The sequence below is a fragment of the Planococcus citri genome, chromosome 2 (assembly GCF_950023065.1).
Source record: "Planococcus citri chromosome 2, ihPlaCitr1.1, whole genome shotgun sequence".
Classification (NCBI taxonomy): Eukaryota; Metazoa; Arthropoda; class Insecta; order Hemiptera; family Pseudococcidae; genus Planococcus; species Planococcus citri.
In genome coordinates, this window is record NC_088678.1 from 53,290,659 (window position 1) to 53,303,947 (window position 13,289).

At 32.9% G+C, this 13,289-nt stretch overlaps 1 protein-coding gene across 1 annotated transcript in view; it reads left to right on the plus strand.

Annotated features, from left to right (window-relative positions):
* The first annotated feature begins 612 nt into the window (after positions 1-612).
* Positions 613-13,289, plus strand: part of ci (cubitus interruptus) — a 104,577-nt gene continuing 91,900 nt past the window's right edge. Inside the window, exon 1 of the mRNA XM_065351300.1 lies at positions 613-1,722. Within this exon, the coding sequence (XP_065207372.1) occupies positions 1,520-1,722 (203 nt within the window). The 5' untranslated portion in view covers positions 613-1,519. The remainder of the gene's footprint in view (positions 1,723-13,289) is intronic.

The window sequence follows — 13,289 nt, forward strand, 5'->3', positions numbered from 1 at the left end:
AGAAAGAATCGAGTCTTCCGGAACATCGAATTTTTCTATACTTATAACGTGAGTAGATAAAGGGTTTATGGGATACGATCACATTTTGTGAGAGCATTCTGACTATACATTGATTTGGATATGGATATTGCTTCCATTTTGGTATCAAATACAAATATACATATTGAATCATTTCTACAGAATACCCCTCAACCCTGATAATCCCACGACCACGTCTGCGGTCTTCGATCTCCGTTACAATTGTCTAGTTTGACAATTTACAAATGTATGTCATCATCCCGAGCTCGGTATTGCGAAAGAAAAAATTTAGTATGCCAATTACAATTGTGAAAAAAAGGGGTTGTTAACCCCTAATAATCCCCTAGTCACTCTATAGTCAATGTTACAATAGTACAACAAACTCCGCCCTAATATGATAATCGTGATTAGCGGTGATAGTGTCGCCAAAGTACACAATATTTCCTATGTAAAGACATAGATAATAGTCGGATTACCACGCGGCTGCGGCCGCGACCCAATGTTAGAGTGAATCTTTTAACACCGAAATATCCGCAAGAGAAGGGGAATCGTTGAATAAGTTGTTAGCTGTCAACCAGATTCTACGCTTATAGTAATCAAGTTTACCGGAAGAGTGCGTTGTGTCTTTGCGTGTGTTTGGGTCGTGGCTTGTTATTAGAAGTCTGAAAATATCATCTATTCTGTATTGTAATAAGCTGTCCTCGTGTTGCCCGCAGTTTTGTTTATTTTTGTATATTTTTTTCGCTTTTTACTCGGCACTGATTTTCGTGTTTTTAATTTATTCTCGCGTATTAAATAATTGTTTTACATGCACGTGTACGCGAAACATACTCGCGATAAGAATTTTCTTGTCGTTGTATGATTTTTGTTCGATTGTTTTTCTTCTGTGTGGATCTATTAATTAATAATTAATAATAAATCGTAACGTAATATACGTAGAAAAAATAAAGAAGTTATTAGTGACCGAATTGTTGGTAAAGTTCGATTGGAATTTTTTCGCCGGATTGTTTTCGAATGTCTCTGCGTACGATAGAGAGTTCGATATTAATTAGTTCTTTATTTTCGATGGTATATTTTTTTCCATCTTATTTGTCCGCGAATTGCCGAAAGGCTTCGAGAGACTCCTGATGATCGCGAGTCGTCATTATAATAGAGACATTTCAATTAATCGAGAGCCACAGCAGCAGCCGGGCCACCAACACGATGAAAATGGCGTCTAAAATTCTTTAATTGTTAATATCGTATCTAGTATACGAGAATCGTATTGTGGAAAATTTTTTTGTTATTTTCTAGTTCGGTGTTCGTTTGTTGATGTAGTATTTGTAATAGATAACGTTGTTGGTTCGTTTCGTACAGAGTACTGTCGAGTTTTTTACATGTTAAAAAGGCAGCCGAAACTGGCCCTCAATTGAACTAGTTGCGTTAATGATTCGTCGTGTATGTAGTTTTTATATATTCGAGTTATGACAAGCGTGTTGTGGTGATCGAATGATTTGAAATTATGTTAGAAAAAGAAGCGTATCATTTTACATCGCCTACCGCTGGATTTCCTCTGCAGTTTCCATCGGCTTTCGCATCTTTTCACGCACCTTTACCGGTTGATCAGAGGACCCACGATGGAAGATATGTCTGGGAAACTCCTAATTTGAGGACGTCTCCCAGTCAGACTACTGGCGGAGCTTTTCATCCTCCTGTGTCTCACGGGTGAGTTTTTACAGTTCGAAGTTATCTTAGGTGGATGAAGGTTGGGAGTTTTATTGGTGAACTGGTTGAGATTGGGTTTGATGCTCAATTTTTAAGATTTGATCTCACGTGTAATCGGTTAGAGCCGAGCATTTGCTTACTTATTGAAAAAATATTTTCAGGAAAATACAACAGCGAAACGATATCTAAATTCTGTGCTTTTGCTTGCTTTTTTGTCAGCATAATTTGCAGCATTTCAGTTCAGTTATCTGTTCGCTGTTTAAATAGGTGTACTAAGACGACAGAGGGATTAAATTTGAGCAATGTTTCAGTGAAATATTGATCCTAAAAAACCCCTGAAAATTCGTGTAAAAATCATCGAATAATACCTACTCGTATTTTGAGGGGTTGGTCTGAAAAATCACCAATGTCGAAAAATTAAATTTTTCTGTGGAGGCCAAAATTGGATACTCTAATTAAATGTAAAATTTGATTTTGTGACTGAAAATTGTTCACCAAATTGATCAAAATTCGGAAAATACAACAAAAAAAAAATTGAAAAATTTTCCAAAATAATTATAAACGTTAGCTATGGCGGTTTTTTAATCAAACTAGGTCAAAATCCAAAATTTGAGAAATACATATCAGTAAAAGCAAGGTTTTTTGAAAACATGTTTTCGTGATCATGTTTTTCCTCTAATTTTCTTTCGAAAGCACTCATTAACTGTTTTTTTGAAAGGATGGTACATTACTGATTTGTTAAACCAGTCCCTCATTTAAATCGAAGCTCTAAAATTTAGTTAATTTAAACCCCAAATTGTGCAACATTTAGAGCCTACGTTTATTTTCATCATGCCTAGGCCTGCTGTGATTTTTTTGATTTTCAAAATTCTGCTCAAAATGAGGAAATGAGTTTAGAAAGTTGCAGATAACTTTTCAATCATCTCAATTTTGTTTTTAAAAAATGAGTTTTTTAAAAACATAATTTCGAATTGTTCTCGTAAATTTTCCTACAAAAAAGCGATGATAATCGAGTGTTGATCGCATTTTTGATTTTCAGAAATACGCCAAAAATGAAGAAATTAGTTTGAATGTTTGAAAATCGAAGTCATTTTTCATGTTCAATTGAACAAAAATGGCGATAATTATCAAGAATTGATCTCAAATGACCGACTAAAAAAATTTTTAGAAATTTTTTTTTGAATTTGTAATCAAATCTTTACAGCACAGCTTGAATAAAAACAATACGAGTTGAAATTTTCTTCATTGGGGTGATTTTTAAAATCACGAGAAATCATCGTTCAAGATTGTCACTTGAATTTGGTATGTTTGATTTATTTTATATTGGAGTTAAAGTTTAGTCAAAGGCATAATTTTTGTGAAGTGAACCCCTGCATGTTGGTAAATCTTCTGTTTAAAAGTCAGAAAATAAATCTAGAATTGGAAAATTTTGACTTGATTCTACAAAGTATTGAAATTAGAAACACAAGTTGACGTATCAATTTTGGTAAAGCGAATCTTTTCTAAGCTTATTTCTAATTGAAGAATTTGAAACTTTGGGGGCATTTAATTCGAACAAAAGCTTCAGCTTGGTTAGTATAGCTAATTTTCATGCTAAAAAAAATCAAAAATCCAATCCTAGAAATTTTTTGGAATCGATATCAGAATATTAAAATTATGCATACCTTGGTGGTTTGTTAGGTAAAAATCCTAGTTTTTCAAAAAAAAAAAAATACACGCAATTTTCTATTCTAAAATAGATTTACCTATAAATTGAATTTGAAAAAAGTTCTATGTACATAATGATTTTGGAGGTATTGAAATTGAATAAAAACATTGGTTTTTCGAACGCTAGACCTAGACATTGAAATTTTTATTTGAAAATTTCGAACAACTGTTGAATTGCTCAAGTACAAATAAAATGATAATTATTTGGAATAATTGCATTTTTATCCGTATCTTACTCATTATTTTCGTGTGATAGACGATGCCTGACTCGAAATGAATATCTTCACTTACTTACTCGCTTGCGTAGGATTTTTTCTTTCGTGTCTTGCTCCATTTTATCAATTCCAGTTTTCTGTGAGTCTAAAAATTTTGTAGCTTTGTAAATTTCTAAGACTCGATTGAAGCGCTAATTTGAAAATTTCGAAATTATTTTTTCAGACATTTTAGACTGTTGCTGATCGAGACGATATTACACTTAAATCGAATTATTATAGTTCTAATTTTTTGTCACAAGAATTTCCTGAAAAATAATTTTACCAATTTAAAAAAAGAATCTCCAATTACTAAATTATGAAAATTTACAAGTATTGAAATCGAATGAATGAAGCATTCATTTTTTAGTGTTGTGTTTATGTATTAACATTTTTAACTTATAATTTCGAATAAATCGCGGAAAATTTTGGATTAATGTTTATGTGTGTACTGAAATTGCATAAAAATGCTAATTTTAAAAAAAAAAATACTCACAAATATCTTTTTGATTGCAATCAATCAGAATATCGAAGTTCGTTGATTTTAAATTTTTTGAAATCCAATTTCTTTCAAAAATCGAATCGAACTTGAATTTTTGAGAACTGAGTAAAAGCTCTAATTTTTTCATCAGTGAGTGATTGAAATTTCTATTGGCTTCAAATTTTTCAAATCCAACTTTTCAAAAACTGAAAAAAAATTGAATTGAATAAATATTTGAAAATTGAGTGTAAACTTCAATTTTTTTCGAGTGAATGATTTAAATTTTGTATCCAATCAACATTATAAGCATTGAAAAATCTAAATTTAGCATTTTTACGAATTGAAAAAAAAAGTTTACATGTGGAATTTTGAGTTGAACAAATCTTGCTAGAGATGTAAATGTTCATTTTCTTTTTCGTTCGTCCAAACTCAGATAATTAATCCAATTCGTCTCCTCACAATTCACAATATACGAGTAGGTATTTCCTTTCCAAATGGATAATCGAACTAGACAAACTTATAAATCACATTCCTTCCAAGTGATTAGACCAGTCATGTTACTGCTGTCCTGCCAACAGAAATTTCTTTGAAATGGAGAAAAAAAGAGAAAAGAACACTTAGTTAGAATTCATTGACAATTAGACAAACACTGGTAAAGTCATTAATCAAGCCGAGTTCTTCCTGTTTCGACGAAATTGCTCACAAAGAACGAATTCCAATGGCTATCAAAAATGACCAACGTCTGTTGCATGTACCTATGTATTTAGTGTTGTAGGCTACTTTGCTTTCAAAAATACGCACAAGGAAATTAGTAACTTTAAATTGTTCGTAAAATAATATTATGTTTATGCGATTGCATTGCAGATATCATCGGCGAATTTAATTTTTCTTACGTAATTATTATCAAAGTTCGTTGTACTTATTTGTGAAATTATTTTTGATGTCATGATTACTCGCCAGATTATAGATTTTTATCTAAATGGGAACTTTCTGCGGTGAATAATAATTCACATTTTTGCTTATTCATTTTCTGTGAAATTAGCTAAATGGTTTTATGAAAGTTGAACTCTCTGTAACTGTTGCTTATTTGGGGGGGGGGGATCAAAAAATGAGATATTTTCAAGTTTTGTCCATTTCAAGTTTCGATTTATCAATTATGAACTCTCTAAATCTGTAACAATCAAATTTCCCTGTTTTATGAAAGCAAAATGTCATCGTTAGGATTAAACAATGAAAAAGTATTAGTGCTAAAATCAATTTTTGAAAACTTTCTGTAGTTTTTGACTGATCGATACAGTACATTATTCATTTTTGGCTGATTGATTCAGTAAATAAATCACTTTTTTTGACTAATCAATTAAGTAAATTATTTACTGAAAATTCAGTCAAAAGCTACTGTTTTCTGCGATAGGGATTTGACGACATTCTGACTGGGAAATTCGACTGTAGCAAATTTATAAGAGAAATGCTGCCATGGTTCATTTTTTAAAAATCAGGATCTCAACTCAATTTTAAGCCTAATATAATAAACTGAATCACATCACATTGAATTTAAATTGAAAGTTTTGATTTTTGAATTAATTGCGGGTTTAGTTGTTTGAATTTTTCATTTCTTTGACTGTTTTTGCACAGCCGTCTTCGAGTGGACTTTTCCTGTCCAAAACCTACATATCATGTAGCGGAAAAAATTTGAAATAACATTGTGAAAAACGAAAGTGAATGAAAATTGTCTATACCTCATTTCCAGGTATTCTAACTCATTTTCTGATTAAGAGGCAAATTTTTGAAACCCCCAAAAATTTCTATAGGTCTACAAAGGATGGAAATTGAAGGTTGTGTTTCGTAATGGGTGAGTTCAGAATTGGACTTATAGGCTGACATTTCTACAGTTTCCATTCAAATTCTGAGTTTTTACTGCAATTTAGTGATTTGTTTCGAACTTTCGAATGAATTCTGTTGCGAAAAAATTTGCCCAAGTATTACATTACTAAAATTTTAGGTGCCAGTTTTGAGTTTAGCTCCCACAGTAAAATTTCGAATTTTTAAATTTTTAAAAATCGCTACTCCGACGTTCAGGTTTTTCCCACGGTGTTTTCGTGGAAAAATTTTGACCCACGCGCTTGATCAAGGCGCATGTTTTATGTATTTTCTTTTTCAACTAAATTTTTCATAGTATATTTTTCGTAGATTATTCAAATTATATATTTTCGATGAAAATTTAATAATCATTGAAAAGTATATATGAAAAAGTTGGTTGAATAGAAAAATGAAAGAAGTCCATTGTGGAAGCGCGTGGGTCAGAATTTTGCCACGTCAACGCCGTGGGAAAAACCTGAGAATCGGGGTAACGATTTTTGAAAATTTTGAAATTCGAAATTTTACTGTTTGCTGAACTTAAAACTGGCAGCTAAAATTTTAAACTTCATGAGGGATATTTCTGTCTCAATTGATATTGGTCCTGTAAAGTTTGCTTGCTGTTTATTAAATTTGTTACTGTAAAATGCTGAATGCTCGTCAATTTTTTCTTTTAACGTGACAGTCTGGGTATTCTACAAATATCATTTACAATTACGACGATCTTTTTAGTATTTTCTAAGCAAACCAAGCGACAAAACACCGACACTGCCTTTCAAACCTATCCATCTTGACCACAACAACAACGGAAACCATACCCCCTAAAAACCTTATCGAACTTCCTTAATTAAAATTTCTCTTCAAGAACTATATATATGTGTACGAGGGCCGTACCACGCATACCATTAAATCTCAACCGTCCAATAAAAATCAACCGAAAACTACCTGTTCGACATCAACACCTATCCACACACCGTAGTGAACACGTTAATGTCTAACTCAAGTACTCATATACCTATACCTGTAAAACGTGACCTCTGCAGCCAGCACATACAGTCGTAGAAATATTATTATGGTAAAATTTAAATAACCACCGTGTACCCGAGAACCTATAAAGAGAATAGATTTTCAAACACCTGGATTCGTCACCTGTAATCAATATTAATTACTCGAGAAGTGTTTTAAAAATTACAGAAACAACCATCGAAGCTCGTTTGCATTGTTGACGAATTCACAATCATGTTTACTCGCCTACCTCTCTATGTACTTATTGCTACACGAGTGAAAAAATACTCACGCGATGTACTTTATCATTGTACATCGCTAAATGTAACACATTGTACCACAAAATAAAGAAAAAACCAGCGTTAATTACGCTAAATAGACGATTCTCTTCTTGCATTTTCATATTTTTGTGGCTCGAAACTAACTTAATTGTTACATTGTGATGCCTCCTTTCCCTTTCCCTCTTTGGTTGGCGTAATCGATGCGTAACCAGGTGACAAAAAATTTATGGAGATGTTTCGATAACGTCGAATTTTTGAACAAAAGAGTATAATTTTGGTTGATTTTTCAGGGAGAAAAAATTGGAGAACGAACGCGAGTGAAAAAAAAATTGAATCATCGTCATTCGTAAATCAAGATTAGACGTTTCGATGATTAATAACTCGACGTAGTCGTAAGGCAATGTTTATCCATGAATCACCTCCTGTTCGCGGTTAATACACTCTCTTTATCAGTATAGGTCTCTAGATAAGGTGATAAAACTCACTCAGGAAGTGTTTGAAAAATGCCTATTGAATCAGTAAAACACCTCGAGTACGACCTCGATTCTCACTGCATCGTTTACTTACGTAAATAGAAAGCAGGAAAGCACTATTTTTCTCCATTCCAGATTATTTCAATTGAAAAGTAAAGTTCACATCTTACCAAAAAAAATTAATAATAATACTTAAACGTGAAAACTGAGTATCATTTTTAATTTAAATGTCTTTTTAGACAATTAAAAGTGCAATAAAATGCGAGTTTTATATCAAAGAACTACTTTCGAGTCGTAAATTGTCAATGAAATGGACTTTCGTTTGGCGGAAATTTGAACGAATGGCTGGAACAATACTGGCGAATTATTAAGCCTTTCATAACTTGAAAAGATATTGTTAATCCTATTGATGGTCATCTCGAAGATTATAGAATAAGACGGCGACTGCGGCGAGCTAAAAAGACTTTTCAACAAATCTCGGTTCGAGCTACTGTAAAGATACCTAATGCATTATGCTGGTAAAATGTTAATATTTCGGCGTTTTTACGAATTAGTAAATTTGTCAAAAAAAACCTACGCTTCACAACTCGAGTTGGACATGATTGCTTATGCTAAGAAGCAGACATGCGTAAAATTTTCACAAAAGCAGGTAACCTCTTAAGAATTTTTTTCTCCACAGTGGTACTATAGGTTAAGGTAAAAGTGTATTCGACAGCGTCGAATGTCCTTCGAAGATCGATCAATATAATCCTACAACAATAGACCAAAGGTCCAAACAAAAGTCTCCACAATGAAGGGGCATGTTAGCGAAAATCATTACATCTCTTGTTGACGTGAAACTATCATTTGTTCCACGTACTATAGGTACCGAACGTTTACAAAAACTGGTTCTTTTTTACTTTTCTCAATATATCGCTTATAATGGCTAGCATTTTAACAATACCAACACAAAAGAGTCTGTAAAACAGCACCATAATTTTTCCAATGTCCGAATCTTCTCCAAGGGTATGTCCAGACATCTTATTTAAGGATTAGGAAATGCTTTGGGTTGGAGTTTTGGACTGAATAAGAGGAGTTGGAAATTTTGGGAAACGATTGGTTTATTGGTTTGGTATTGTGTAGGAAAAAAACCACGTATTTGTACAATGCAATGATTATAAAATTCATTGGAAATTGACTAGCTTATTCGTACATTTAATGTAAAAAAGCAAAATAAGCGTATAAGGTTTTGAAGAGTCGATAGGATTCAAAAGGCGGGATTTAAACTTGTGATTTTGGGTGTTGTCGAAGACGTACTGGTTGTGAAATTGATTTATTGCAGGCTTATGGGATTCGTTTAGGGTTATTTTTCGATGAGGGTACATTGTAGGCTAAAGATGGCCTCTTGTAAAATGTACATATGTTTTTATTTGAGAAATTCATTTTTTGTACCTGGGTATTTTCGAACATTTGAGTAGCTGTTTTTCATAAAATCGGGTTTAGGGTTGAGGAGATCCCGATGTGTAGTTTTCACTGTTCAAAAAGTATTTTTCAGTGAATTTCAATATTTTTGAATAATATTTTATGAAACACTAATTTTCAATTCTTTTAATTGGACATTCAATTTTCTGCAGCTTTGGTATCGTTCAAATTTCTCATTTGTTTTCTCCAAGTGTTCATATCATTCTTGTACAATTTTTGCAGATTTTTCGAAATAACTTATCATGGAGAAATTTATCTGATTTTTGGAATAGTCTGTTGCAGATTAAAATTTATGTCATCGAAAGAGTTGTAATTCAAAAAAAAAAAAAATGCATAATAAATAATGATAATTATACCAGTTGAAAAACTTGATGAATCAACTATCAAAAAGCAAAATTCCTCTCGTAATCAGCAAATTCGCTCGAATTAAATTATTATGACGAAATAATTGCCTAGATGTTCCTAAGAAATTCCACTATACGATATACGAGGGTACCGAAAAAATTTTCAATTCCGTCCCTTCTCGATATTTTTTCACAGCTGTCGAAGGAATAGTTGAGTGTTTTTTTTTTGACAGCATCGACAGTTTACAGGAAAAATGGAAATGAACCTGGTGATGTGGTGGAAGTTTTTGATTTTGAAAGCTGCTTCAACGTTGAATAAAAGATGAGAATTTTTGAAATTTTCTGGAAACGTTTGCTATTGGAATTTTATACAGAGTGAAATGTATCGCACTTTTCACTATGAATAATAAGATTTTGGATGGACTCTGAAAAGTTGGCGATTTTTACTATAATTATGGTGAATAATTTTTGCTATACAACTTTGAGAAAAATTACTTACTATCTATACATATGTATTTGTTTAGGATGTTCTCACGATTTTTTTGAAAATTACGTACCGGTCTCAAGTTTTTAAAGTGAGTGCAGACTCAAATTCAGTTTCTTTTTTCAAATTTCGTCTCGGTCCATTGTTTTTTTTCAGCTCAACTTTTCGTATTATTGATTGACATTTCGTAGACGAATAATTCGATGAAGAAATCACAAGTTTTTTTTTTCAATTTGTTGAAAAAATCAGGTTTTTAAGACCGAAAAAATAATGAGCAGAAAATTTTGTGGGGCCATGGAACTGAAACTGAAGACTTCGTGGAGTGAGCGAGGTCTCATCTTGTAGCTAAAACCCTCCAGTTTACTATGCTTTAAATCAAAATATTGCAAGTTTTTTCTGTTTTGAAGTTACACGAAATAATCTTACGTGGCCTCTTTGAAAGTTGCCGCCAACTTCGAAGAACACTCATTAATTCACTTTTTAAAATCATGAATTGAAACTCGTCCACAATTAGTGGAAATTTGAGGTCCAGGAATAATCGTCCACCCCGTTTGGAGACGTCACGAAGAATTTTGAGGAAGAATAACACAGTTCAAGGATGAGCTACGGAGCGGCTCGGGGGGTTGTCTCTTTCAGCCAGACAAACCTCTGGTGTGAAAAGTCAAAGAAAGTTTGCGAGCCAGTTTCTGTTTTACAAAATCAATTCCAATATTATTCTTCTGCCTCAAATCGTACGGTATCATCTTTGAGCATTCCGTTAGCGGACCTCAAATTTCTACTATTTGTGGATGAATTTTGATTCATGGATAAAAAAGTGAAGTAATGAGTGTTCCTCGAAATTGGCGGCAACTTTCAAAAAGGTCACGTCAGATTATTACGTGTAACTTGAAACAAAAAATCCTGCAGTATTGCGGTTTGAAGCATCGTAGATAGAGTTTTAGCTATACAAGATAAGATCTCACTCTTTCCAAGAAGTTCATTCTGCCAATTCTATGGGGATGAAAAACTTACTTTTTATGTATCTCTCGTATTAACGTTGAATAATTCGGAGTCTCCGTTTTGTGTCTTGAATGCGCAGATGCAATAGACGCAATTTAAAAATAATAAACAAGGCCTAAATTTAACTCATTATTTTGTGATATTCGTAATTATTTTAAAAAGCCCACCCCCCCTTTTTTTCGAAAAAATGTGTTCTGATTTATTTGCAATTTTTGTCAGTTGAGTAGAATCGAAATGACTGCTTGAAAAAAATCTGTGAAACAGAAGGAAATTTTTAGCCAAACTGAGAACTCACTGAAGGAACAATGAAGATGCGTTTGAATTTTTTCGAGCAGGTGTAATTGTCACTCAAAGTAAGTACCTACTTATTGTGACTATCAACATTTATTGAATTTGTAAATTCTGGAAAATGTATCAGATCAATTATTCAAAGGAGTGTAAAAGTGGGGGGGGGGGGGAAGTCACATAAAAATCGAATTCTGCTTTCAGCCTCATGTTCTGAAAAGTGATTGTGTTGAAATCAAATTGAGAGGCAGAGACATTTTTGAAATTGGTTTTAAAGGGATTTTTTAAAAATGTTCGAGTTTCTCTTACATGACTTCCAAAATATATTTGGCTGCCTTTGCAAGGAAAAATGAATGCTTTGGAGGATAGAAATAATTCTGAAGAATCATGACTTTACTTACAATATTTCGTCCACTTTAAAAAATTACTATTACGAGACTCCGATGTTCTTTGATAATTATTTTGTCATGCTGGAAAGATATAGGTGGGATATGTAATGCTAATAATGTTTCAATTTCTAGCCGAGATTTCTATAGAATGCTTTTGAATAGGCCCATTCATCTATCAACATTGATGGAATTTTTGGGCCCGGGTGTTTTTTTTATCGGTGTAGTATGCAGGGTTCATGCTAGAAATTTTTTCAAAATTTGAAGATCCAACAAGTCGCATTGCTGGCATTTTAAAATTTCAATCAAAAATCCAAAAACCAGCTAAAAATTGGATTCTGTTTTTTTTCCCATTCATCTATTCATTTTCAACTCTCGATATTATCATTATTTTGGTACATATCATTTCTATTAATATGTACGCTGGTGTTCAACCGGTTCCTTTATATTATGTTACGCAGATAAGTATCTACTTTATTTTGACAACTGAACATTTTCCTCAGCTTGACAATATACTTATTTCAAAGTCTCCACAATATAAAATGACACACTGAAACTACCAAAATCTGTCCCATTGTAACGGAATATTTTTTGTGTAATTTTTTCTCCCATTTCGACACACTCGCATTCTGTGTTTCCTCCTGCAGCCTTTAATGATCATCTCGTTAAGTGTGAACTTGTGTACAGTAAAGCATTCGACACACTAAACACGTGGAAACCAAGATGAGAACCAGAACGAGAGCTACACGTGCAAAAATAACCCTCCTAGGGTCCTTATCACACACTGCGGAGATATGATACTTACATTTGGAATGGAAATACATCTACACCTCGACTTACGAGTATTATTCGTGGTGTATCCTTTTCACGGTATTTTTTCTCTCTCTCTTTTCTTTTTTGTGGTTAGTAAACAATTTAACTGATAGGTTACGGAGTGCAGATTGCAGCATTTTAGGCTAAGTGTGAAAATTCTCTCTTTTAAGGTTAAGTATAATAGAACGCCTAGTACATGTACGAGTATAGTTTGTTCTATGTGTATTGTAGGGATAGGAAACGGTATCTCTAATGTTATAGGCATAAGGGTCGAATAATGGTATTTTTGTTGCTTGCTTCCCTATGTGGATGGCGTATTGAATTACAATTCTAAACACATGTTTTGGTTGGATTTTCTAAAGATTTATTCCTATAAAGGAGTAATAAATAAATGACTTACTTACTTATTTAAGATGAATAACGTTCATTTTTTTGGTACCCTTAACGCTCATCCCATAAAATACCTAATCTGTTTTTCTCCCACTTTTTTTGGGGCTTTCATTAAATCTTATTGTAATTCTAATTGCGATTTGATTTCCGATACGTATAGATACAATTTAAATACACGTGAACTTATTCATCAGGAGTGTTCATACTTCATACGAGTACAAATGTGTTCAATAAATACCCAGCACAACGGCGCATTTCTCGACTAAAAATAATTTCACGACGTCGGCCATTTCGTTTTTCTGCTGTCAGGACTCCTTTTTTTTCTATCTAAACGAGAGATGGTTTTTCTAAAA